Genomic DNA, 27268 nt, shown 5'->3' with positions numbered 1-27268 from the left:
CTGCAGCGCCCCCGTGTGGCCACCACGTGATACAACTGCAGCGCCCCGTGTCCACCACGTGATACAACTGCAGCGCCCCGTGTGGCCACCACGTGATACAACTGCAGCGCCCCGTGTGGCCACCACGATACAACTGCAGCGCCCGTGTGGCCACACGTGATACAACTGCAGCGCCCCGTGTGGCCACCACGTGATACAACTGCAGCGCCCCGTGTGGCCACCACGTGATACAACTGCGCCCCGTGTGGCCACCACGTGATAACTGCAGCGCCCCGTGTGGCCACCACGTGATACAACTGCGCCCCCGTGTGGCCACCACGTGATACAACTGCAGCGCCCCGTGTGGCCACCACGTGATACAACTCAGCGCCCCGTGTGGCCACCACGTGATACAACTGCAGCGCCCCCGTGTGGCCACCACGTGATACAACTGCAGCCCCCGTGTGGCCACCACGTGATACAACTGCAGCGCCACCGTGTGGCCACCACGTGATACAACTGCAGCGCCCCGTGTGGCCACCACGTGATACAACTGCAGCGCCCCCGTGTGGCCACCACGTGATACAACTGCAGCGCCACCGTGTGGCCACCACGTGATACAACTGCAGCGCCCGTGTGGCCACCACGTGATACAACTGCAGCGCCCGTGTGGCCACCACGTGATACAACTGCAGCGCCCCCGTGTGGCCACCACGTGATACAACTGCAGCGCCCCCGTGTGGCCACCACGTGATACAACTGCAGCGCCCCCGTGTGGCCACCACGTGATACAACTGCAGCGCCCCGTGTGGCCACCACGTGATACAACTGCAGCGCCCCGTGTGGCCACCACGTGATACAACTGCAGCGCCCCGTGTGGCCACCACGTGATACAACTGCAGCGCCCCCGTGTGGCCACCACGTGATACAACTGCAGCGCCCCGTGTGGCCACCACGTGATACAACTGCAGCGCCCCGTGTGGCCACCACGTGATACAACTGCAGCGCCCCCGTGTGGCCACCACGTGATACAACTGCAGCGCCCCGTGTGGCCACCACGTGATACAACTGCAGCGCCCCGTGTGGCCACCACGTGATACAACTGCAGCGCCCCGTGTGGCCACACGTGATACAATCAGCGCCACCGTGTGGCCACCACGTGATACAACTGCAGCGCCCCGTGTGGCCACCACGTGATACAACTGCAGCGCCCCCGTGTGGCCACCACGTGATACAACTGCAGCGCCACCGTGTGGCCCACGTGATACAACTGCAGCGCCCGTGTGGCCACCACGTGATACAACTGCAGCGCCCCGTGTGGCCACCACGTGATACAACTGCAGCGCCCCGTGTGGCCACCACGTGATACAACTGCAGCGCCCCGTGTGGCCACCACGTGATACAACTGCAGCGCCCCGTGTGGCCACCACGTGATACAACTGCAGCGCCACCGTGTGGCCACCACGTGATACAACTGCAGCGCCCCGTGTGGCCACCACGTGATACAACTGCAGCGCCACCGTGTGGCCACCACGTGATACAACTGCAGCGCCCCGTGTGGCCACCACGTGATACAACTGCAGCGCCCCGTGTGGCCACCACGTGATACAACTGCAGCGCCCCGTGTGGCCACCACGTGATACTGCAGCGCCCCGTGTGGCCACCACGTGATACAACTGCAGCGCCACCGTGTGGCCACACGTGATACTCAGCGCCACCGTGTGGCCACCACGTGATACAACTCAGCGCCACCGTGTGGCCACCACGTGATACAACTGCAGCGCCACCGTGTGGCCACCACGTGATACAACTGCAGCGCCCCGTGTGGCCACCACGTGATACAACTGCAGCGCCCCGTGTGGCCACCACGTGATACAACTGCAGCGCCCCGTGTGGCCACCACGTGATACAACTGCAGCGCCCCGTGTGGCCACCACGTGATACAACTGCAGCGCCCCGTGTGGCCACCACGTGATACAACTGCAGCGCCCCCGTGTGGCCACCACGTGATACAACTGCAGCGCCCCGTGTGGCCCCACGTGATACAACTGCAGCGCCCCGTGTGGCCACCACGTGATACAACTGCAGCGCCCCGTGTGGCCACACGTGATACAACTGCAGCGCCACCGTGTGGCCACACGTGATACAACTGCAGCGCCCCGTGTGGCCACCACGTGATACAACTGCAGCGCCCCGTGTGGCCACCACGTGATACAACTCAGCGCCCCCGTGTGGCCACCACGTGATACAACTGCAGCGCCCCCGTGTGGCCACCACGTGATACAACTGCAGCGCCCCGTGTGGCCACCACGTGATACAACTGCAGCGCCCCGTGTGGCCACCACGTGATACAACTGCAGCGCCCCCGTGTGGCCACCACGTGATACAACTCAGCGCCCCGTGTGGCCACCACGTGATACAACTGCAGCGCCCCGTGTGGCCACCACGTGATACAACTCAGCGCCACCGTGTGGCCACCACGTGATACAACTGCAGCCCCCGTGTGGCCACCACGTGATACAACTGCAGCGCCCCCGTGTGGCCACCACGTGATACAACTGCAGCGCCACCTGTGAATATAACTCGGCAGGGCCCCGTGTGGCCACCATGATACACCGCAGCGCCCCTGTGTGGAACACCACTTGATACAACTGCAGCGCCCCCGTGGGGCCACCACGTGATACAACTGCAGCGCCCCTGTGTGGCCACGCACTTGATAACACTGCAGCGCCCCCGGTGTGGCCACCACGTGATACACTGCAAGGCGCCACCGTGTGGCCACCACGTGATACAACTGGCAGCGCCCCCGTGTGGCCAACCACGTGATACAACTGCAGCGCCACCGTGTGGCCACCACGTGATACAACTGCAGCGCCCCCCGTGTGGGCCACCACGTGATACAACGGCACTGCAAGCGCCCCCGTGTGTACCACCACGTGATTACAACTGCAGCGCCCCGTGTGGCCACCACGGATAACAACCTGCAGAGCGCCACCGGGTGTGACCACCACGTGATACAACTGCAGCGCACCGGTGTGGCAACCACGTGATACAACTGCAGTCGCCCACCGTGTGGCCACCACGTGTACACACTGCAACGCAGGCGCACCCGTGTGGCCACCACGTGATACAACGGCAAAGCGCCCCCGTGTGGCCACCGACGTGACACAACTGCAGCGCCCAAAACAACCGGGGAGGATGTGCCCACCACGTGATACAACTGCAGCGCCACCGGTGTGGCCACCACGTGATACAACTCCAGCGCCCCCGTGTGGCCACAAGTTATACAACTTCCATCGCCCCCGTTGTGGCCACCACGTGATACGACCCTTCAGCCCCCGTGTGGCCACCACGTTATACAACTTCAGCGCCCACCGTGTGGCCACCACGTGCTACAACTGCAGCGCCACGTGTGGCCACCACGTGATACAACTGCCAGCGCCCCCGTGTGGCCACCACGTGATACAACTGCAGCGCCCCGCTGTGGCCACCACTTGACTACAACTGCAGCGCCCCCGTGTGGCCACCACGTGATACAACTGCAGCGCCCCCGTGTGGCCACCACGTGATACAACTGCAGCGCCCGCGTGTGGCCACCATGTGATACAACTGCAGCGCCCCCGTGTGGCCACCACGTGATACAACTGCAGCGCCACCGTGTGGCCACCACGTGATACAACTGCAGCGCCCCCGTGTGGCCACCACGGTGATACAACTGCAGCGCCCCCGTGTGGCCACCACGTGATACAACTGCAGCGCCCCCGTGTGGCCACCACGTGATACAACTGCAGGCGCCCCGTGTGGCCACTCACGTGTACAACTGCAGCGCCCCCGTGTGGCCACCACGTGATACAACTGCAGCGCCCCCGTGTGGCACCCACGTGACACGTGATACAACTCAGCGCCCCCGTGTGGCCACACGTGATACAACTGCAGCGCCACCCGTGTGGCCACCACGTGATACAACTTCAGCGCCACCGTGTGGCCACCACGTGATACTTCAGCGCCACCGTGTGGCCACCACGTGATACAAGTTCAGCGCCACCGTGTGACCACCACGTGATACAACTTCAGCGCCACCGTATGGCCACCACGTGATACAACTGCAGCGCCACCGTGTGGCCACCACGTGATACAACTGCAGCGCCCCCGTGTGGCCACCACGTGATACAACTGCAGCGCCCCCGTGTGGCCACCACGTGATACAACTGCAGCGCCCCCGTGTGGCCACCACGTGATACAACTGCAGCGCCCCCGTGTGGCCACCACGTGATACAAGCTGCAGCGCCCCCGTGTGGCCACCACGTGATACAACTGCAGCGCCCCCCGTGTGGCCACCACGTGATACAACTGCAGCGCCCCGTGTGGCCACCACGTGATACAACTGCAGCGCCCCCGTGTGGCCACCACGTGATACAGCTGCAGCGCCCCCGTGTGGCCACCACGTGATACAACTGCAGCGCCCCCGTGTGGCCACCACGTGATACAGCTGCAGCGCCCCCGTGTGGCCACCACGTGATACAACTGCAGCGCCCCCGTGTGGCCACCACGTGATACAACTGCAGCGCCCCCGTGTGGCCACCACGTGATACAACTGCAGCGCCCCCGTGTGGCCACCACGTGATACAGCTGCAGCGCCCCCGTGTGGCCACCACGTGATACAACTGCAGCGCCCCCGTGTGGCCACCACGTGATACAACTGCAGCGCCCCCGTGTGGCCACCACGTGATACAACTGCAGCGCTCCCGTGTGGCCTCCACGTGATACAACTGCAGCGCCCCCGTGTGGCCACCACGTGATACAACTGCAGCGCCCCATGTGTGGCCACCACGTGATACAACTGCAGCGCCGCCGTGTGGCCACTACGTGATACAACTGCAGCGCCCCCGTGTGGCCACTACGTGACAACTTCAGCGCCACCGTGTGGCCACTACGTGATACAATTGCAGCGCCCCCTTGTGGCCACTACGTGATACAACTGCAGCGCCCCCGTGTAGCCACCACGTTATACAACTCCAGCGCCCCCGTGTGGCCACCACATGATACAGCTTCAGCGCCCCCGTGTGGCCACCACGTTATACAACTCCAGCGCCCCCGTGTGGCCACCACGTTATACAACTTCAGCGCCACCGTGTGGCCACCACGTGATACAACTCCAGCGCCCCCGTGTGGCCACCACGTGATACAACTGCAGCGCCCCCGTGTGGCCACCATGTGATACAACTGCAGCGCCACCGTGTGGCCACTACGTGATACACCTGCAGCGCCCCCGTGTGGCCACCACGTGATACAAATGCAGCGCCACCGTGTGGCCACCACGTGATACAACTGCAGCACCCCCGTGTGGCCACCACGTTATACAACTCCAGCGCCCCCGTGTGGCCACCACGTTATACAACTCCATCGCCCCCGTGTGGCCACCACGTGATACGACTTCAGCGCCACCGTGTGGCCACAACGTGATACACCTGCAGCGCCCCCGTGTGGCCACCACGTGATACAACTGCAGCGCCCCCGTGTGGCCACCACGTGATACAACTGCAGCGCCCCCGTGTGGCCACAACGTGATACAACTGCAGCGCCCCCGTGTGGCCACAACGTGATACAACTGCAGCGCCCCCGTGTGGCCACCACGTGATACAACTGCAGCGCCCCCGTGTGGCCACCACGTGATACAACTGCAGCGCCCCCGTGTGGCCACCACGTGATACAACTGCAGCGCCCCCGTGTGGCCACTACGTGATACAACTGCAGCGCCCCCGTGTGGCCACCACGTGATACAACTGCAGCGCCACCGTGTGGCCACCACGTGATACAACTGCAGCGCCCACGTGTGGCCACCACGTGATACAACTGCAGCGCCCCCGTGTGGCCACAACGTGATACAACTGCAGCGCCCCCGTGTGGCCACCACGTGATACAACTGCAGCGCCCCCGTGTGGCCACCACGTGATACAACTGCAGCGCCCCCGTGTGGCCACCACGTGATACAACTGCAGCGCCCCCGTGTGGCCACCACGTGATACAACTGCAGCGCCCCCGTGTGGCCACCACGTGATACAACTGCAGCGCCCCCGTGTGACCACTACGTGATAAAACTGCAGCGCCCCCGTGTGGCCACCACGTTATACAACTCCAGCGCCCCCGTGTGGCCACCACGTGATACAACTGCAGCGCCCCCATGTGGCCACCACGTGAAACTGCAGCGCCCCCGTGTGGCCACCACGTGATACAGCTGCAGCACCCCCGTGTGGCCACCACTCGATACAACTGCAGCGCCCCCGTGTGGCCACCATGTGATACAACTGCAGCGCCACCGTGTGGCCACTACGTGATACAACTGCAGCGCCGCCGTGTGGCCACTACGTGACAACTTCAGCGCCATCGTGTGGCCACTACGTGATACAACTGCAGCGCCCCCGTGTGGCCACTACGTGATACAACTGCAGCGCCGCCGTGTGGCCACTACGTGACACAACTTCAGCGCCACCGTGTGGCCACCACGTGATACAACTGCAGCGCCCCCGTGTGGCCACCACGTGATACAACTCCAGCGCCCCCGTGTGGCCACTACGTGATACTTCAGCGCCACCGTGTGGCCACCACGTGATACAACTTCAGCGCCACCGTGTGGCCACCACGTGATACAACTGCAGCGCCCCCGTGTGGCCACCACGTGATACAACTCCAGCGCCACCGTGTGGCCATCACGTGATACAACTGCAGCGCCCCCGTGTGGCCACCACGTGACACAACTGCAGCGCCCCCGTGTGGCCACCACGTGATACAACTGCAGCGCCCCCGTGTGGCCACCACGTGATAAAACTGCAGCGCCCCCGTGTGGCCACCACGTGATACAACTGCAGCGCCCCCGTGTGACCACCACGTGATACAACTGCAGCGCCCCCGTGTGACCACCACGTGATACAACTGCAGCGCCCCCGTGTGGCCACCACGTGATACAACTGCAGCGCCCCCGTGTGGCCACCACGTGATACAACTCCAGCGCCCCCGTGTGGCCACCACGTGATACAACTGCAGTGCCACCACACAGGGGCAGTGCCACCTCGTGGTGGCCACCATGCGTGTGGGTGTGTTGGAAAGTACCCACAACATTGACAGCAACACCGGTGTGCTGCACTCGTAACGAATTGCCATGTTTTGTTTAAGTGAGAAACCTTTATAATTGGCTGTGTCGGGTGGTGGCGGGTTCAACATTTATCTTTACGCGATATAACCCAAACATTTCTCTATTTACTGTAGTTGTGCATTTGTCCACAAGAGGGCAACACGTGACTTGTATAGCCCTGACCCTAATCTATAATGCTCATATAACCACCTCAGCCCTATAGCTTTGATTTAATTGAATATCTGGCTTGCATGCCACAATGATTGTTATAATTCAGTTGCTATACGTTATTGAAGGGATTTTGGAATATAAATAAATCCCCCCTCGTGCTATCCTATGCATACCTATGTTTTTAGTACAATTCTTGGATGTAGAAATTGAAAATGCTTTTGGCCACTAACTTCACAGTGGAAATATTTTTTTATCAAACTCTCCGGACAATTTGTAGCCTACTAATGGTGCAGTCAGGAAATGTAAAAACTGACGCTGTCTCTTGGTTGCAGTGTTATTGACAAGCAAACTAAAGGCTTTTTAGTAATATTTTGCTTCAGGTTTGACTTTTCCTAAGGGAAATTGTATTGATAAATTGTCAACAATGAACTTTAACAACATTTATTCTGAAATACATTTCGGGATTTTTTTTTTTGGAGGGGGGGGTTAAGATTGACAATCACTGTCAGATTACACAAAATGAACAAAACGATCGTAGGGAAGTATATTTTTTAAAACCCTCGCAAAAAAAATCAATATTCAACGAGCATGAACTCGCCTAAATTACGCATAGGCTGCAGATAATCAGGCTGCAATCTAAACACGTGTTGATGCACGATGTTAAACTTCATCCCTGTTGGGGATGTGTTACAGCCTTCTCCTCGCCTCATGAAAAACAATCTGAGGATTTTGCGCTTAAAATAGCTTAAATCTTTCGCTTAAAAAAGCGACGGTCTACGAGTCTAGCTATTACTAACTATAAACACAAGACAGGCCTCGTAACTTTGTGTTGACAAAACATTCTACCGAATGAGCTCGTAACTCACCTTGAGGAGCTGGGAATCCACCTTGACGAGCTGGTAATCCATATGGTCGAGCTGGTAATCCACAACACGAGCTGGTAATCCACAACACGAGCTGGTAATCCACAACACGAGCTGGTAATCCACAACACGAGCTGGTAATCCACATGAACGAGCTGGTAATCCACAACACGAGCTGGTAATCCACATGAACGAGCTGGTAATCCACATGAACGAGCTGGTAATGCACATGAACAAGCTGGTAATCCACATGAACGAGCTGGTAATCCACAACACGAGCTGGTAATCCACAACACGAGCTGGTAATCCACATGAACGAGCTGGTAATCCACATGGTCGAGCTGGTAATCCAAAACACGAGCTGGTAATCCACATGAACGAGCTGGTAATTCACATGAACGAGCTGGTAATCCACAACACGAGCTGGTAATCCACATTGTCGAGCTGGTAATCCACATTGTCGAGCTGGTAATCCACATTGTCGAGCTGGTAATCTTCATGAACGAGCTGGTAATCCACATGAACGAGCTGGTAATGCACATGAACGAGCTGGTAATCCGCATGAACGAGCTGGTAATCTACATGAACGAGCTGGTAATGCACATGAACGAGCTGGTAATCCACATGAACGAGCTGGTAATCCACATGGTCGAGCTGGTAATCCACATGAACGAGCTGGTAATCCACATGAACGAGCTGGTAATCCACATGGACGAGCTGGAAATGCACATGAACGAGCTGGTAATCCACATGAATGAGCTGGTAATCCACATGGTCGAGCTGGTAATCCACATGAACGAGCTGGTAATGGAGCGTCTATTTAAGCTGGGATGGAGGGGGGAAGAGCGCCTTGACAAAATAATTTGCATATCAAGAGGAATTTAGCATATTTATGGGAAATGCAGATATGCGATTAGTACTAATTTTGAAAAGCGTAGGGGGTTTGGCGGGGGGTTTAAAGTCATATTATGCCCGTGCATTATGCAGGATTAGCAGCATCAAAGGGAGGGGATAGGGGTAACATTAATAAAGGGAAGGAATGTTAATAGTATGTAGCTGCAGTAACTAAACCACCACGTAAAAAACGAAAGTATAAACTACATAGTATCATCAGTATACAAAATATACTCTCCAATAAGCTGAGCTACTAACAGTAAGCAATACATTACAATTCTATGTCGCATAAAATATAATATGCTTCCAGTTAAACTTTTTTCTCTTACATCACACGGGTCTACCCCGTACTATATACTGCCATAAACAAAACCAACATTAAATTACATACTGTATTACTATACACCACCTTCGACTATTCATTGTAATATTACACTATGTATTATTCTACCCACCCTACTGTATATCCCACTGCTGTATATTCACTATACAATTATGATACTATATATTACCTTATACATTGTATTAAACATTACAATTTTATACTATTACTTATTATACAATCTGCTATACACTATACCATTGACTATACACTATTACAATGTATAAGGTATGGGGTGGTGTATAGTAATACAGTATATAATTTAATGTTGGTTTGTCTATGGCAGTATATAGTACGGTGTACCACCCGAGGACGGCTATTTGCGTTGTGGCCGAAACGTCGTGAGAATTATTTTATTATGTTATATATTTTTTTATTTCCATTCTACATGACTTTACCGAAAGAACCAAGAAGATGAATCCCTGCAGTTACGAAAGCTTTAAATCGAAATCTTAATACCAGTTTTGTTGCCAGAAAAAAGGGGAAAACCCTATTATCATATTTTGGTACTGGCAAAGGAGATCTCATGATGAATTGTGTTATGTTTTGAATTAGATAATTTTATTTATTCATTAAAAGCGTATATCTTTTACATCTGGAAGACTTCATTTAAAAAGGACATTTCACGTGAATTTTCTCTCGTCGTTAAGTAGTAGCCTTGCTGGAGGTTTGGTTCGATGTGATCGAGATAAGGCGACATGGAGCTGGCCGTGCGAGAAGACTGCCATCTGCATTTCATTCATCTCCATATATATAAAAGGCAAAGTTGTGATTATGTGTCTGTTCAAAATGTTTAGCGTACTTCCGGACATGCAACAAACTTGAAACTTGCCATGTGGGTACTTTCCAGACTGTACACTGTGTAAATCTATTTTAAAAAATACACGTGGAAGCGTCACGCAGTGTGCCTGCTCATGTCACGCACCCTCCCTCCGACCCTCCGCGGGCACAGTGCCATGCAAATGTGTTGCAGGTCTAAGGCGTTCTTCGCGCAGCATTGCTGCTTTATTATTTCAGTCGTTTACTGCCGGACGCACCCTGAACGCTGTGTCTGCAGCAGGCGCGTGTCTGTGTACCTATGGACGTGTGTGGGGGGGGGGGAGCGGTAGTGTAGTGGTTAGTGCGCTGCGCTACGAACCCGGCGACCCGAGTTCGATTCCCGCTCACGGCCACCACCGGTGACGATTATTTGAACCGGTCCTGGGCCTCCCCTAGGTAGACTGGTGTGGTGTGTAGTAAACATCGCCACTGAGGAGACAAAGGCGGTCGGGCGTGGTGAATCCAAGTCCCGGGTAGTAAAGCTAGTTATCCATATAACATTGTTTTTTTTACCCAAAGTGTTACACGTGAATGCAGCTGCGCTTATACAATATACCACTAGAAATAACAAAAATGCCGATACATGCAAATCGTGTAACGAATAACATGACTCGGTTTCTTAAACGTATTTTTCCACACCGTTTGTTTAAAAAAAATGTTAAACTACATTAAATACAAAGATGTCAGATCTTGTCATCATCATAACAATCGCACGGATAATCAATGCAGCATATTACGGTGCAGCAATGCATTATGTCAATTAATATTTATTTTTTGGTCTCGTCACTTATTTTCGTTAAAGAACGCATCTTTGTTTTTTCTCAAAAGGCAAGGCACATGATGTGGGTGCCTTTCGTTTTTTCCTTTAAATTCATTTCCCGACTACTTCGTGCAAATAAAAAAAAATAGCTTTTGTTAATCCATCATATAATAGTGCCATTCGCAACTAGAGCCCCAACATCTCTATATCCTAAATATATTATACATATATAAAATAAACTCCTTAAAAATGTTTTTTTTAAATAACGCTTTTATTCACAACTTAGTTCAACTCACGGTCGAAAAGTACGCCAATGATGCGGCGCCTGCTCCCACATCAACGCTGACTTTAATTGTTTGATGACTTTATAACTGCGTCTTGAATGTCCAACTTCTGTGCTTGTGTGGAGCGATGGCGGCCGTAACTCGACCACGCGGCGCGTGTGCGGCCTGAGACACGCGGCGCCGGCTTCCTGTGCGAGCCGATTCCACAGTTTAGGGACCGCGGCGTTTTTTGACCTACACGTAGATATATAATTAATAAGCCGTCCATACAAACATTGCTTGAAAGCAGGCATGCATTGTCTCCGGATCTGAGTACTTGTGCAACATTTGGAATTGATTGGAGAACAGGAAGTAGACTAACTTTTGATTACAAGATTTGATCACGACAAACACAAGTGAAGTTAAATAAACTCCTTAAAAAAAGTAAAAAAAACGGTTTTATTCACAACTTCGTTTAACTCACGCTCGAGAAGTATGTCAACGATGCGGCGTCTACTCCCACATCAACGCTTACTTGAATACATTGATCTTCTTGGTTCTTTCGGTAAAGCAATGTAGAAGGGAAATAATAAAAGTACAAAAATAAAACACAATAAAATAAAAATTCTCACGACGAAATGTTATAAATTAATCTTCAATGTAAAACTTTTGTTTGCGTAGAGCGAGGGTGCGCGCCTGAGGCACGTGGCGCCTGCTTCTTGGGCAACGCGATTCGAGAGTTTAGGGACCGCGGAGTTTTTGACCTACACAAATATATATAAATAATAAGGCGTCCATAAAAAATGTAAATTGCTTTAAAGTAGCGAATTAATTGATGAATTGATGCCGATTCTGATACAGGCATGCATTGTCACCGGATGAGTGCGTGTGCAACATTTGGAATTGATTAGACAACAGGAAATAGACTAAATGTTGATTACAATATTTGACCACGACACAGGAATCAAGTTAAGTGAAACCGCTGAAAACCCTCTACTGTGTACTGTAGTTGTGCATTTGTCCACACGAGGGAAAACGTGACTTGTGTGGAACCTATAGCCCTGACCATAATCTGTAATGCTCATATAGCCACCTCAACCCTATGGCCTTGATTGAATTGAATATCTGGCTTGCATGCCACAATGATTGTTATAATTCCAGTTGCTATGATTAAGTTATTTGAGAAAAGGGATTTTGAAAAAAAAATGTCGCCCCCCCCCCATGCTATCCGATGTTTGCCTATGTTTTTAGTACAATTCAGGGACGAGTTAAATTGCAAATGCTTTTTGGGGGCTCATTTCACGATGCGGCGCGTCACGTGGTGCTGAGCCCACCCAAAGCGCTCTATGAAATACAACTCGAGGGCGTGGCTATGCACGACAGACAGATAAATAATCCCTGATGGGCAGTTTGAACCTGTTGTTCCCACCTGCACCTCTTGTTCCCACCTGTACCTGTAGTTCCTACCTGCACCTGTAGTTCCTACCTGTACCTGTTGTTCCCACCTGCACCTGTAGTTCCTACCTGCACCTGTAGTTCCTACCTGTATTATACCTGGTGGGCAGTGTGCGAAATGTAAAATGTTAAAGATTGTTTAATACGGCTAATTAACATTTAGCATTTTATAAGGTCTACTTATTCATAATTTTAAAATTTTAGCCCTTTTGTATTACTTATACTTTGTAACGTTAGTATAGTTAGAGTGTATACCTTTTATATAAGTTAAGATTCCTACTTGTTCAATGTATGCACCGTCCCGCCATAGTGAATTCCTTGTCTGTGCAAACTTACATGGCGATTAAAACCGTTTCTGATTCTGATTTCTGATTGTTCGTACCTGTAAAAGTGGTTTGTCGATATGTGCACGATGACGTAATTGCCCTATTCAGAGAATTTCGTAATGACGTCATCGCAAACCGCGATGACATCATCAGACAATTCCCTCCCCGCGACTCCGCGCAACGTGCGCGCGATGACGTAACTCAGTTTGCGCGCCGCGCGCCTCGCGTAACTGGTTACGTGATGATCTCATCACTGGCCTGATGTCTCTCATTGGGCAACTCCGTACGTGATGACATCATCGGGGTGCGTGCTTGCGTCATCACCGCAGTGCGTCTAGTCAAAGGAGCGGCCAAGCCCAACCCCCGGGGCCCTGCAGGCCCGGCCGAGCCTTGTCCCTCGCTTGCCAGCTACGCCGTGGAAGAGGCTCCAAAGTCGGCGAACGAAACCAGGCGAGGCCCGTGCGACACTGGGGCTCGGGGCACGTCCGTCTTACGGAGCGGGCGCGGTTTTTAGGTTGTTTTAATTTAACACGTGCGCATATTTACATTTCTATGCGTGTAGGTTTAGTGCGTTCACTCATTGGTAACAATTAATGTTTACATAGGCGTGCACATATAGCCTAGGCCCGCAGTGTAAAGTTACAAACGTGTCGGGGAGTTTTCATGACTTGCATACTTTAACGTATATAATTGTAATATCTAACGTTGCTGCGTCAGCGAATACTGCAATGAAAAAAATGCGCATCAAACTTCAGACCTTGAGCTTGTTTGAGCCTGAGTAGTGCTTTTCTGGGCGACCCACATGGATAAACAGGTGTTAGAAGAGGCTGCTGCTGAGGGCAGTGCGAGAGTGCTACATAATGATACTGGACTCTAAAGTCTATGCCGCCCCCAACAATCCACACCGACCAGCGTGATGAAGTATGGTCAAGATAAACCCTTACGACCCGCCGAACGTTGTGGTGAGGTATTCTTTGGTTTTTTCGGTAAAGTCACGTAGGTAAAAAAATATTAAATTTTTCACCTACGTGACTTTACCAAAAAAAACAGAGTATGATTCCTTGCAGTCACGAAAACTTCAAATCTAGAAGTTGTGGTGAGGCCCGTGACCGCAGGCGCACTGTGGGCTATTCTTAAGAGTGGCGTAAGTGGCCTTAAACAGCTGGCTCAGGTAGTTGGGAGCTATAGGAACGAGGAGCGATACAAACTTGGGGCGATATGAACTAGGAGCTTGGCAGTGGAGAGAGAGGCGCCGCGATTCAGTTCGCAGTTGAGCCGAGCTGCTCAGCCGCACTGGATGTGACCCCCCTCACTATTTAGCGGCGTCCGCAAGGTCACTTACATGACCTCACACGTCACAATTTCTTGGTTGACATTTGACTTGACAAACGTCATGCACCCACAACTGAGCTGACACCTAATTCACTCATTAGCTTGGTAATCTCATTCACTCACACGGTAATCTCATCCAGCCATTCACCCACGCGGTATCAATCTCATGCACTCATTCACACAGGATTCTAACTCGCGTACATATGGATGCCAACATGTACATGTACAGCCCGTTTTGTCGATAAGAACGTATTCGTGAAAGCCACACGGAGTCGTAGGACTCCTTTTCAGGAGGGGCCTGCGTTGGGTTTTTATTTAAGGATTTAGAATGTATAGAGTGCAATGAAGGGTTTTGTTTCTCTCTCCTCTGCTACCCAAAACGTATCGCACGGCTGCTTTATGTCAACCTGATTGTGTTTGTGGTTATCGCCCATTTAATCAATAGCCAGGTTCAACCATGCCTTGCTTTGGAAATCTGATAAGACCAGTCGCATTCCGGGCGATTGATCATGGGCTGACGAATGTATATGTATGTTTGAACGTCTTTTGCACCGTACATAGAGAACCGTGTTAGTCGATGTTTACACTGAATTACAGTGTAAAAAGGAACCCTAGAGGTCCAATGTTGACAAATCTATTGGCAATATTTACATTCCCCTTAGAATTAAATTTCATGTCTACATTGTGTCCTGCAACATTCCTCAATGAGCAGTTAAACAACCACATTGTGGTGTTAGGGTGGCTTGTGCTGTTCATAATGGCCTTGGCAATCACTGAGTCAGCACTGTTGAGAACCTGGGTTCGAATCGAGGTGTCGGCCACCCACCAATGATGAAGCCGAGTATAGCGAGTTAATGACCTCAGCCCGGTCACCAATAACTTTTGAAGAGAACCATATAATTATGTCGACCCTTAGACTGACATGGACTGAGTTTTGATTAAATTGGGTTTTGAAGTGCAGTGAGTGGTCTCATCCCAGTTACCAATGACTACACAAATGAATCACATCCTGCCAATTGAATCATTCCCTCCCCGTGTTTTCCATGTTTTGTGGTTGGCCCATGCAGCCATGGAGGAGCCGGCCAGCATGGAGGAGGAGCTACCAAGTCCCACCACTGATGACACAGCGATTGCCAATCAGGTGGAGGTCTGGTACACTGACTCGTCGCATGACACACCAACTCCTGACACACTGACTCCTCGCCTGACACACCGACTCTTGACACACTATCACCCAACAGATGGATGCCTACACAAGGGTCTTGGGACCTACGATGGCCCACGAAGAAGATATTGAAGATATTGACGAAGATAACGATGAACCATCGTCATCCTCGGCTGATGATGACGATGATGATGGTTACGACGATGGCGGCGATGGTGGCGGTGGTGTCCTTGCGCCCAGCGTGGCCGATCAGGTCACGGCACACCTCGCCGCTTCTGGTAAGGACGCTCGCCCAGGCTCGCCCATGCTTACCCACACTCACAGGCTGGACGCGCGATGCCGCCACTGCTGTGAGAGCTAATGCGTCCGCGTTGTATCACCTGAGGCCCCGTGGGGTTGGCGGCCGCTGCTGCCGTGGCGACGGGGAGGAGGAGGCGGCGGCTGCATGCCTTCGAGTCGAACCCGTTCGTGCGCAAGCGGCAGCAGACGAGGCTCCTGCGGTCAGCCAAGTGGCACACACGCCGCACTCACTTCTCGCTCGCTCCTCACTCTCGTGTCACTCGTGCCTTACCCGATGCTCCTCAATCTAGCCTTCCTCTCGCCTCACTCTCCTCACTCTTAACTCTCTCTGCATGCTCCCCTCACCCTTTCCTCACCCTCTTCTCCTCACTGTCTCCCGCATTTGCCTCACTCTCCTCACCCTGTCCTCACACTCCCCTTACTCTCTTCTCACTCATGTTGCATCCAAATTCGCTGCTTCCTCACTGGTAATGTCGTGATTCACCCCCTCTCCCCCACCCCTGCCCCCCTACCCCCTAGGAAGCTGAGGGGCATGATAGACGAGTACACGACCCGCGTGGGGCAGCAGGCAGTGGTGCTTTTTGTGTCTCCACGTAAACCCAACCCCGTCTTCAAGGCCTTCGGCGCCGCGCCGCTCGACAACGTGGTACGGGGACGAGCAGGGAGTGAGGGTGGGCGGGCGAGCGAGCAAGTGTGCGAGCGATTGAGCGGGGACGTGCGGAAGGGTGAGCCAGAGTGAGCCGGGGAGAATTGGGTAAGTGGGGACTCGTTGGGTTGGGGTGGGCGTGTGTGAGAGCGGTTGAAATGGTGAACGAGGGAGAGCGTGGGGTGAGCGAGGGAGAGTGTGGAGTGAACTTGGACGATGCTGAACCGTGCAAAGAAGCTGTTCCCCACCACTGCGCTACGAACCGAGTGACCCAAGTTTGATCCCTGTTCATAGCGAACATCAGTGGCAGTGAATATCTGAACCAGTCCAGGGCTTCCCCTAGGACGACCTTAAATAGTTCCCGGTTCGGTGTGTATTAGACATAAGCACTGGGGAAACAAAGGTGTTTGGCCATTGTGCTGGCCACATCCCGCCCCCTCATATATCCTCGCCAACATCGCTTGCCCCACAGCCTGTGTGGGCCTAATGGGGAATCTGTGATGTCTTAGCGAGTGAGTGTGTAGATGTCTATCCGTGCACTTGCGTGCGCATCTATTTATACCCGCTGAACCATTCCTGGGCCTCTCCTACGTTGACTCGGCCTAAAATGAATACCTCGTATTATGTGTAAACATCGCCACCAAGGAGACCAAGGCAGCCGGGCGTGGTGCTAGCTACCCACACCTCGTGTGCCGTGCCGGCCTTCACAGGCGCTACTCGCGAACAGCACTTGCCCCAACAGTCTTTTAAGGACTGTACGGGGGATATTTGTCTCCGTACACTCATTGCTCCAGGTGCGCCGGTACAAGTCGTCATCCTGGAGGATGTGGAGGAGGCACTTTCGGTGCACGCCCCCGCCGTGCACGGGGGGCAACGGCAACCGGAGCTCCCGCCACTCCTTATTGACGGCATCCCCGTATCCGTGGACAAGATGACGCAGGCACGTGTACACTCGCATGCATGTGTGTGTGTACGCGCTAGTGTGTGTACGCACATGTTTGTGTTGGGCGTGATAGTGTAGCGGTTAACACACTGCGCTATGAACCGTGCTAAATTCCTACTCACGGCCAACACCAGTGAAGATTATTTGAACCAGTCCTAGGCGTCCCCTAGGTCGATTCAGCCTCAAATGAGTACCTGGTGTGGTGTGTAAACATCGCCACTAGGGATGCAAAGGCGGCCGGGCATGGTGTTGGCCACCCACCCCCTCGTGTGCCTTTGCTGGCCTTTATAGGTGCACACTAACAACACTTGCCCCAAAAGGCTGTTGAGGCTATACGGGGGATCTTTGTCTTTTGTTTGTGACACTGTGGTGATGGAGTAGGCCCAGCTGCGGGCCTTCATCCCTGAGATGCTGAAGTTTTCAACGGGCCGCGGGAAGCCAGGCTGGGGAAAGGAGGCGTGCCGCCCGCCGTGGTGGCCACCCCACGTGCCGTGGGCCAACGTGCGCTCCGACGCACGCTCCCACCAGCAGAAACAGCTGGTGGGAACCACACATAGACACACACGCATACAAAGATCCCCCATAGCACGTTTGGCTACGTACAGCATGGAAGAAGTTCAACATACATACATATATATAGCCGAGAAGACGGTACAGCAAAAATGTGGACTCATCTGCACGTTTGGGGTTTGTCCGTGTACTCTTGTTTCCTCCCATATGTATGCACACCTATCAATTGGCCAATAACACCTTAATATGTTGAGGACTGCAGAGCTCAGTGAATCTTTGGCACCAGCTCATCCGCTCGTTTGTGGTTCCTCCTCGCTCTTTGGATTCGTTGTCACTCTTCGAGAGTGAGCGGATACCGTGCAGCATCGGCATTGGCGTCGCTGTCGCATTACAAGGTGAAATTACTCTTTATTAACACACCGCGGTATTAACCAGAGCAGCCACCAACTCATGAAGCTGTGCAACCGGGCGGCCGTGTGGCGCACGGTGGCAGGTGTCCTGGACGCACGCGCTGCGCACCATCGTCAAGAACTGCTACCGGCAGCACGGGCGTGAGGACCTGCTCTACGCCTTCGACGATGCGCCCGTGCCACAGGTGGCCGCGGCGGGAGGGCGGGCCGGCAACGATGTTGCTGGCGACAATGGTGCCACCATTGCGGAGCAGGAGGAGCAGGAGGAGGCCACCACGCTGACGAGCACGCTGCTCGGCACGGACGATGACGGCAGTGGCGCCACCATGGTGCAGGCGATCAACCCTGATGGCTCTTTGTCCCTCGTACAGGTGATGGTGAGTGTGGTGAATGGGGTGCATCGTGAGTGTGCGTCTGGTGGATAGAGGATGGCTGATGACGAAGTATGACCGACCACTCACCACCTGTCTCCTCCCCTGAAAGATGGACAGGGGATGGACGGAGGTGGAAACCCTCTCCGACATGGTCTACCAGGCGGGGGTCCACGACACGGCCACCGTCACTGTGGCCATTAACAGGTGCCAGCCTGTGCGACCGAGACCCAGCACTCATACTGACAATCACACTGACAATTGCCCAAACACTCACCCTGGCACCCTAACACACTACACAAGTAACACCCGCACCCTAACACTCATACACACAAAAGTGAACACGAGTCTGTCAGTGTGTGTTTGTATGTGGGGGGTGGTAGCGCAGTGGTTAGCGCACTGCGCTACGAACCCGGCAACACGAGTTTGATTCCCGCTCATGGCCAACACCAGTGACGATTATTTGAACCGGTCCTGGGCCTCCCCTAGGTCGACTCGTCCTCAAATGTGTACCTGGTGCGGTGTGTAAACATCGCCACTAGGGAGACAAAGGCAGCTCGGCGTGGTCCTGGCCACCCACCCTTTTGTGTGTCGTCCCGGACTACACATAGGTGTTCGCTATCAGCACTTGCCCCAACAGTCTGTTAAGGCTACAGGGGAGATCTACTCGACATTTGTGAAATAGAGCTTTGTAGCTTAAGGGATTCTTTCAATATAAATAAATATTCTGATTGTCTTTACAGCGAAGGCACGGTCACTGCGGTGACGACCCTGCCCGGTGGGAACCAAATCCTCTTCTCTGGCGAAGCGGCGGCCGCCGTGGGTGCCCTTGCCCAGCACGAGGGTACAGCTCTCCCTCACTACTCGCCACTCCACACTTCCCTGGCCTGAATTCACCTTGAGCCAATCTCACGTTTACCCTGACCCACGCCCTCCGTGACCTCCCGACCCCACAGGGTCTTACCACGTGAGCTTGGCGACGGACCACCCTGCCCAGGTCTCCGTGGCATCGACGCACGGACTGGCGTGCGCCGAAGACGTGGAGGTCGTGACCCTGGGGTGATGTCGCCGTGACCTCTTCCATGCCGGAGGTACGCGAGGTCACGCAGCGGACTTGCAAACCCATGAGTTGTGAGAAGAGGGACACCTTTCACTTGATGCATGGGAACCTAGGAGGGGCAGAGAGGACCCTTTTTGGGGATGGGGGGGGGGGAATTCCTATTTCTAGGTGGACTAAACAACAACGGCAAGAAGTGAGGAACGCAAACTGTCGCTGTACGGTCGTGTCGCGACAAAACCACCAAAACAGCAATCCGACAAAAGCAATGACAATGATAGTGGAAAGAAACAGAGGGAGGACAAAGACAGGAGACTGACGGATGGAGCAGATGGAATTTGATGACGATGATCGCCCACAGTGGAGGATGGCCGCTGCCGCTACTGCTGGAAGTTGACGGACCCCAGTGTCCCTGCGGAGGGGCTGGACAGGAAAAGGAAAGAAGACAGATGTTTTGGGGTTGGGGGAGGAGAGAGAGGAAGGTTGGTTGCAAGTAAAAATTCACCAAAAAGTTTAACAGAATCAATCAGAACGCCCGCGCCGCGGTACACGCATCCAGTTGTGGTCGTCGTCTGTGATCGATCCACGACTGGCTGAAGACATCCCCAAGTTGCTGCCACCTCTTGTGATCCTGCAATGCAACGATCCATTGAGCACCCGCACATGAACCAATCTCATTGCTGCATCTCCTCCCTGGGAGTCCTTTCGGATGCGCTCCATTCCTTGGCTCCCACTCCATTCCTGTATAAACACATAGTAGGCTTTCGTGCCCAATTATTATTCACGATAAAGTAGTTTTTTTGGGTTAGATCGCATAAATGTAAAAGTGTCGTACACCTGCCTCCACTCGACGCAGTTAATTAGTACGGATTGGAACGAGCACAACATGCAAATTAGTTACAACCTCAGGACCCGCCAGTAGTGTGTTGGCGAGCAAACCCACAACATTACAATTGACCATTTTTACGTTTTGTTGGTGATTACAATCAGCATCGTCAGGTTATTGCCAGAATGCTCAATAAGTCTTCCTATTTTGGGTCTTAATTAGAGTAAAGTGATGGCATTCATTGTAAATGTTGCGGGTTTTCTCTTTAACACACTTATGTGCTGGGACGTTTTGTTCACGTGACAAACCTTACTCATTGGCTGTCATGTGGAGGTGTGTCTACGACACATTGACACAATCTAACCGAAAACAATATTTGTCGTGACCTTTACACTTCTTGACCGCATCAAGTTTTGTGTGCGACGATCGTTTTTTTTAGGGTCCATGAAAATTGTACGCCAGCTTTGTGCAGAGGCTTTCATTCAGCAGCGGCACACCACATGTAGAGTATACTTTGCTGTAGCTATGACAATAGTCTCGTGTCTTGCTGGCACTCCATTCGTATTGCGAGAACCGGAATCTCTTGCAGCCCAGGAGTCGGCGAATGCTTTGAATCCTTTGCACATTGGAGGAGAGGGGGGCGAGTTGGCAGTGGGGGCTATATGGCTCATGGATGCTTCAACTCTTGGGATGCAGTCAAATATCTTCACGCGCTGAGGGTGCAGGGTCTCCCTTTGTGCGTGTTTTGTTTATTACTAATGATGCGCGTGTGTGTGTGCTGTACAAAATGAGCGTTATTCTATATTATACATGATGTTAATTTTGTGATATAATAAAGACCGTTTATATCCGTGTGTGCAGTGTGCTTTCAATGCATGGAAATGGGACACGGGCCAGCGGAAGTGTCGTATTTACCAGAGGTGGGACAAAGTCATTGTTATGCAAGTCCAAGTCGAGTCTGAAGTCATCAAATTCATGACTCGAGTCTGACTCGAGTCCAAGTCACATGACTCGAGTCCACACCTCTGGTATTTACCGATTGTTGCTGAGGTTAGCAGTTGTATGAAAAGCAAATTGAAATTACAGTGATCCCTCGTTTATCGCGGTTAATGGGGACCGGAACCCCTCGCGATAGGTGAAAATCCGCGAAATAGGATTGGCCCCCTAGGAATTTCCGTATATGTGTGTGTGGGTACCAGAATGTTTAAAATATGTACATTTATACTTTACATATATATATTTTACTTAAATCTATTTAATTATAAAACCTTAATATTATACATTTACTCTCTCATACGATACGTATTATGGTGTTCTACACTCACCAATGACAGTAGTATCTTGAGACTTGACTCCAGTAATGACGACGATGACAATGACGACGATGACAGACCTGGGCAGTTCGATGAATGTGATGATGATGATGGTGTTACTGCACAACACTAAGATACGCGAGACACAGTTGACAGCGTGAACGAGAGTGGCGAGATACAACAAGGGAAGAAGCTGGGAGAGGATGCGATGATGCGCAGCCAATCAGCTCACGGGATACATCCACTCGTGCTCTCATTCGTCGATCTCGCGCCGGGAACCAATCACGTGCCTTGTCTGAGTGCCCGTGGGTATGTACAAAGCCTCTGAGAGAGTTTCTCTCTTTGTCTGGCATCCTGGGAAACCGTTTCTCTCGCGCATCACGATGAAACGCTGCTTTCCGCAATACGGCTGCCGATATGGCGGTATTTTTGAATTTTTATTTTTGGATGAATATTTTTGAAAAATCTACGATGCACTGAGGCCGCGAAACTTGAACCGCGAAGTGGCGAGGGATTACTATATTTGTATTTTACCAAGTAAGGCCCATTGAGCTGTATAGCTCCTTTTTTCAAACACTTATTGAGTGTGCCGTGTTGTCATTATATTCTTTGGAATCTTTAACGCTTAATGTCTTCAGATCTTCGAAGCCTAACGAGCTGACATTACGCAGCCTCGACTCGCGTGACAATTCAAGATTTAATTTTTAAACCGGTCCAGGTCTCGCCCATCATGGTCCTATTCGTGTTTTAACTAAATCTTACTAAATAATGATCTTGACTTAAAGCTTTCATGACTGCAGGAATTCATATTCTTTGGGTCTTTCGGTGAAGCCACGTAGATAGACGTTTCAATCGCAACACGAGCAATCGTCATCAGGTGAAAACAATATCGAGCGGGAGAGCTGCTGAAGCAGGTTGTTACATAGGTTTGAGATGGGTTTAGCCCAAGGGGAAGTGGGTGGGGCTAGAGATGGAATTTGCACGTAAATGTAAGATCGGAGAGCTGATCTACCTCCACGAGGACGCAGCTGTGGAGGTGGCCATTGCATCGAGAGAGATGAGCATGTCAATGTGAGGGAACCACCGCAACGGTGGCTGTGCTTGTGAGACATCCAGCTCGTTAATAAACGAGGGACACCGCCCCACCCACTTACCCTATCTACGTGGCTTTACCGAAAGACCCAAAGAACATAAATAATGATTGTACACTTTACCCCCCCCCCTCCCCACCTACGTGGGCCAACGTCTGGTCCAATGACAGCGGCTGTTGCTGGCAGCCTATGGCCAATGGGAGGGGCGCTTCTTCTATGGCCGCTCGTCATGGCGCCTGAGCGGCCGCTGTGCTCCCCTCTTGTTCCTCGGTGCGAGAGTGACAAGTGCACTGCAAACTATTATGACATTGACTTAAGCTTTTGTGACTGCAGGAATTCATGCTCTTTGGGTCTTTCGCTAAAGTCACGAAGATAGAATTTTTTTATGTTTCTATCTGTGACTTTACCGAAAGACCCAAAGAGTATTATGAGGTAATAAAAACCGAGATTTTTCAATGTACACACTTTTATTTTCACTCAAAAGTATTAAAGAAATTACATTGACCCCCGGAATTAATCAAATTTGATGTGCTCAATAAAAGTGTAAGCTCGCATCAAAGACAATTAAACATATCGAAAGGAAGCCGCCTACTTTTATTGAGCACGTCAAATTCGATTAATTCCGGGGTCAAACAAATTTGTTATCTACTATTGAATGCAAAAAAAGTGTGTGCATTGAAAAGCCTGGTTTTTATTACCGATTGATTTAGCAGTGGGGACGAGGGGCGGGGCTTTGCAGTGGCGGGCGGGGGCTTGTAGTGAAGGGGCGGGGCTTGTAGTGAAGGGGCGGGGCTTGTAGTGATGGGCGGGGCTTGCAACGAGGGGCGGAGCTCGTGGTAAACGGGGCGGGGCTTGAAAGCCCAGGCGACAATGGCGGGCCAGTTCGATCCCGTGCAGCGCGAGATCCACCAGGACTGGGCGAATCGCGAGTACATCGAAGTGATCTCCAGCAGCATCAAAAAGATCGCCGACTTCCTCAACTCGTTCGGTGCGAGAATGCGCGAAGCCCCCGACCCGTCAACCCCCCGCCCTCTTTCCCTCATCCTCCGCCGTTTACATTCCCCAGCGCGCTCGCGCGCGCGCTCCGTTACGAGGGTCGCCGTTGGTCAGGCGAGATCACGTGATGCTGCTTTTGGCCAATGGGAATCGCCAACACGGCCGGGGATATTTATCCGGCGTAAGAAATCGACTTCCCCCTTTGTGTGTTTACAGTCGTGGTAGAGTTACCCCTTCGGTGATGGCACTGTGAGACGTTACCCTGTGATCTGTGATGTCATGTGATCTGTGATGTTACTCTGTGATCTATGATGGCGCTGTGATGTTACTGTGTTTCTGTGATGGCGCTATGGAGGGATGGAACACGTCCGAGAGCACGGCCACCAAGGAGATGGAGCGATGAGATCCACACGTAGCCAACAAGTGATGGGCAGATTGTTGTATCGCAGGATCGTAAGAGTTGGCGGCAACTTGGGGAAGCCTTCATCCAGCAGTGGATCGATCATGGCTGATGATGGTGTTGCTGTGGTGTCTTGAAAATACCGAATCCTAACCCACTTTGCCTTTGATGTTGTCTCTGCTGCTGCTGGCATCATCTCTGCTGCTGCTGGCATCATCTCTGCTGCTGCTGCCGTCACTCCCACCGGCTGCTGGTGCGCGGCGCAGACATGTCGTGCCGTGCCCGCCTCGCCGTGCTGAACGAGAAGTTGACGTCACTCGAGCGACGCGTGGAGTACATCGAGGCTCGGGTAAGAGGAGGAGTGGTGGGGGGGTGACCAGAGCGGTGGGGGGAGGCAGGGCGGTGAGACACACACACACATCATGGGCCCTTCAAGCATAGCATCCTCCCACGGTTCCACACATCATCGCGATAATTCAGAGTAACAACTCAAGTCATGGGTTGATTGTTTTTTTGTGTCATTTGTAGAGACTCGATTTTGTTGTTTTGTTAATGGTCTATCTCATATTACACTGTCCTATTTGGGTTGTCTTATTATATTTTAATAATTTTCTGTGAGGAGGGGAGACTGAGTGAGTGGAGATGGAGAAAGTGGAGACACATATAAGGGAGACACATGGGTGAGACACAAAGGATATGCAAAATATGAGACGCAGGAAGACACGCGGGAGAGGCACTGATGAGAGACACAAAGAGGGGAGATGCCATGCCTCCGTTCCCCACCCACATGGAAGGTCGCAAGAAAATACCTTTGCCAAATATAACCACGCTGATTTGTCTTCGTCTCGCCGCAGGTGACCAAGGGGGAGACGTTGACTTAGCAGACCTTCACCACGTGTCACCCTCGCCACACCGATCCTCACCGTCCCATCTGCCCTCTGCGGCGGTGCCCCTCCTTCTTCCTCCGTGTCCGTTTCCTCCCCCACCACGCCGATAACACTACTACTCACCACTACCCACCACTACCCACCACTACCCACCACTAACCACCACTGCTCACCGCTCGCTGTCCCTTCACCATTGCCTTAAACGCAAAGCCTTGTCTGCAGGCCGGGAGCATGTCCACGTCCGCCATGGCACGCACCGCGGGTCTCTTTGGGCGCCAGTCATCAATTTCGATGTCGCTCCTTAAAGCTCACTATGCGCGCCTCGACTCGCGGTTTTAAGGAATCGCACGTTTGACATGCGTGTATGTTGCACGCAATGGGTTTGTGTGACCCCTGCAGCCACAAGAGGCCAGTACATTCACTATAGTGTAAACAAACTAATTATGGTTGATTCAGATGTATTCTCTGAATCCTGAGGACTTGTCGGATTGCAGGGCGGTGAACTTTTACACCCCGAGCACGTCTCGGTGTTGTGGCCCATTGCTCCCGCTGGTGTCACCCTGGGGGCCTGTCGTGACACACAGAGGGGCCACCTGTTGTTGGGTTTGACTGCGTCCGGTGCCTGATGTGGCGATTTTTGTACATTGAGCGTTTGTTATTTTTATTCCACTGCCTTCCCATGTTGGGTTCCAACGGCGCTGCCACGTCACCATGAGACGAACAGATCTTCGTTTCTAAATGTTCCAGCGAGCAGCGCACCACCTTGTGTCACAACGACCCTGGAAGTTGACGTCACAGATGACTTATTAATACAAACTTCAGCTGCATTTATTTTTCAATACGCCGTGCAATGAGTGTTCCGTCAAACCTGTCAGAGCCTGGATTTTGCCAAATTTAGTTGAAAACTCCCAATTTGTATTTGGTTTCTTGTGAAGTCATTGGTGACCAGGCCAAGACAGTCAAGTCACTGCTCACTACTGTGTGCGAGTTCCCCTTCCAAATACGTGTTTTTTTTATAACATTGTAAACTTTCTTTGCGTGTGAGTTTATATCTGTGCTTTTTTTTTTATTACCAAGACAAAACCACTAACCCCTACCCCGAGGGTACAAATACAATGTGGAGACCAAATGTTCACTGTGGGGAACATATATCCAATTACATCAGCTCGATGTGTCTGACAAAGCCATTGCGAACCACCCTCCGATCCACCCGGCCACGTTAATTGCCCGTGGCGCACGTGAGTCCGTGTCGGGTTTTCTTTGCCCGTGGCGCAGTGTGGGGATGACGGGGAGGGCTTTGCCGAGGGCAGCATTTAAATGTTAACTTTGCGTTCGAAATTATTGACAAAAATAGTCGACCGTCTATGAAAGGATCCGCGATATCGGTTCATCCGTACCACAGTGGATAAGAGTTGTGTAAAACACGCCTACTCGATTGGCACCAGCCGGGAGCAACGCCACCTATTCCCCCTCCGCCCCCTTTGCCCCTACGCTCGTCACCGCGTGTTCTCAATTAAGGTGCCCCACCCCCCCCCCCCCCCCCCGTGTCACGAATAAACGTCGCATCCTTGACCCTGTGTTCGTGCCCCTCTGTCCTCGTGGTGATGATGGCTGTGTGCAGGCTGGTGAGCTGCCTGTTATTGTATAGAATATAAGCAACATTCATAAACAGACAACCTCCTTCACATTCTCTTTGGTTCTATCGGTAAAGTCACGTAGGTATAAAATACAAATAAATCACGACGTTTCGGGCGCAACACAAGCGTCCGTCATCAGGTGGGAAAGCATGGTCTGCTGCTGAGGCTGCTGTTTTAAAAGGTTTGAAATGAGTGTAGCCCAAGGGTCATTAAGAAGTGGCCGGGGCTAGTGATGTTAATGTGAGAAATTAGCATAAGATAGGAAAGCGGCCTCTGAGACGAGGACACGGAAGTAGCTATGTGAATGTGAGAGATTAGCATGATGTTAACGTGAGAAATTAGC

At 52.3% G+C, this 27268-nt stretch overlaps 2 protein-coding genes across 2 annotated transcripts; both read left to right on the top strand.

The window, feature by feature from the left end:
* Nucleotides 1–13601: 13601 nt before the first annotated feature.
* NRF1 (nuclear respiratory factor 1) lies at nucleotides 13602–21451 on the top strand. Its single transcript, XM_061573954.1, is given in 12 exon segments — nucleotides 13602–14003; nucleotides 15441–15520; nucleotides 15615–15816; nucleotides 15924–16038; nucleotides 16358–16484; nucleotides 17279–17294; nucleotides 17297–17424; nucleotides 17809–17967; nucleotides 18431–18724; nucleotides 18831–18925; nucleotides 19462–19562; nucleotides 19675–21451. Coding segments are annotated over 12 exon segments (1470 nt in total). The 5' UTR covers nucleotides 13602–13957; the 3' UTR covers nucleotides 19782–21451.
* Nucleotides 21452–23807: 2356 nt separating this feature from the next.
* Nucleotides 23808–26860, top strand: LOC133356496 (probable protein BRICK1). The gene is made up of 3 exons (XM_061574027.1): nucleotides 23808–23993; nucleotides 24668–24750; nucleotides 25256–26860. The coding sequence occupies exons 1-3, from the start codon at nucleotides 23876–23878 to the stop codon at nucleotides 25280–25282; spliced, it is 228 nt and encodes a 75-aa protein (XP_061430011.1). The 5' UTR covers nucleotides 23808–23875; the 3' UTR covers nucleotides 25283–26860.
* The last annotated feature ends 408 nt before the right edge of the window (nucleotides 26861–27268 follow it).

This window comes from Lethenteron reissneri, chromosome 54 (assembly GCF_015708825.2).
Source record: "Lethenteron reissneri isolate LAM-NWPU_2019-01 chromosome 54, ASM1570882v1, whole genome shotgun sequence".
NCBI lineage: Eukaryota > Metazoa > Chordata > Hyperoartia > Petromyzontiformes > Petromyzontidae > Lethenteron > Lethenteron reissneri.
This window is presented reverse-complemented; position numbering and strand designations above follow the sequence as displayed.

Bases quoted from the DNA above. Each gene is read 5' to 3' on its own strand.
- LOC133356496 (XM_061574027.1), top strand. From the start codon at position 23,876: ATGGCGGGCCAGTTCGATCCCGTGCAGCGCGAGATCCACCAGGACTGG. The intron at 23,994-24,667 runs GTGCGAGAATGC...TGCGCGGCGCAG, and splicing joins CGACTTCCTCAACTCGTTCG to ACATGTCGTGCCGTGCCCGC. The intron at 24,751-25,255 runs GTAAGAGGAGGA...GTCTCGCCGCAG, and splicing joins TGGAGTACATCGAGGCTCGG to GTGACCAAGGGGGAGACGTT.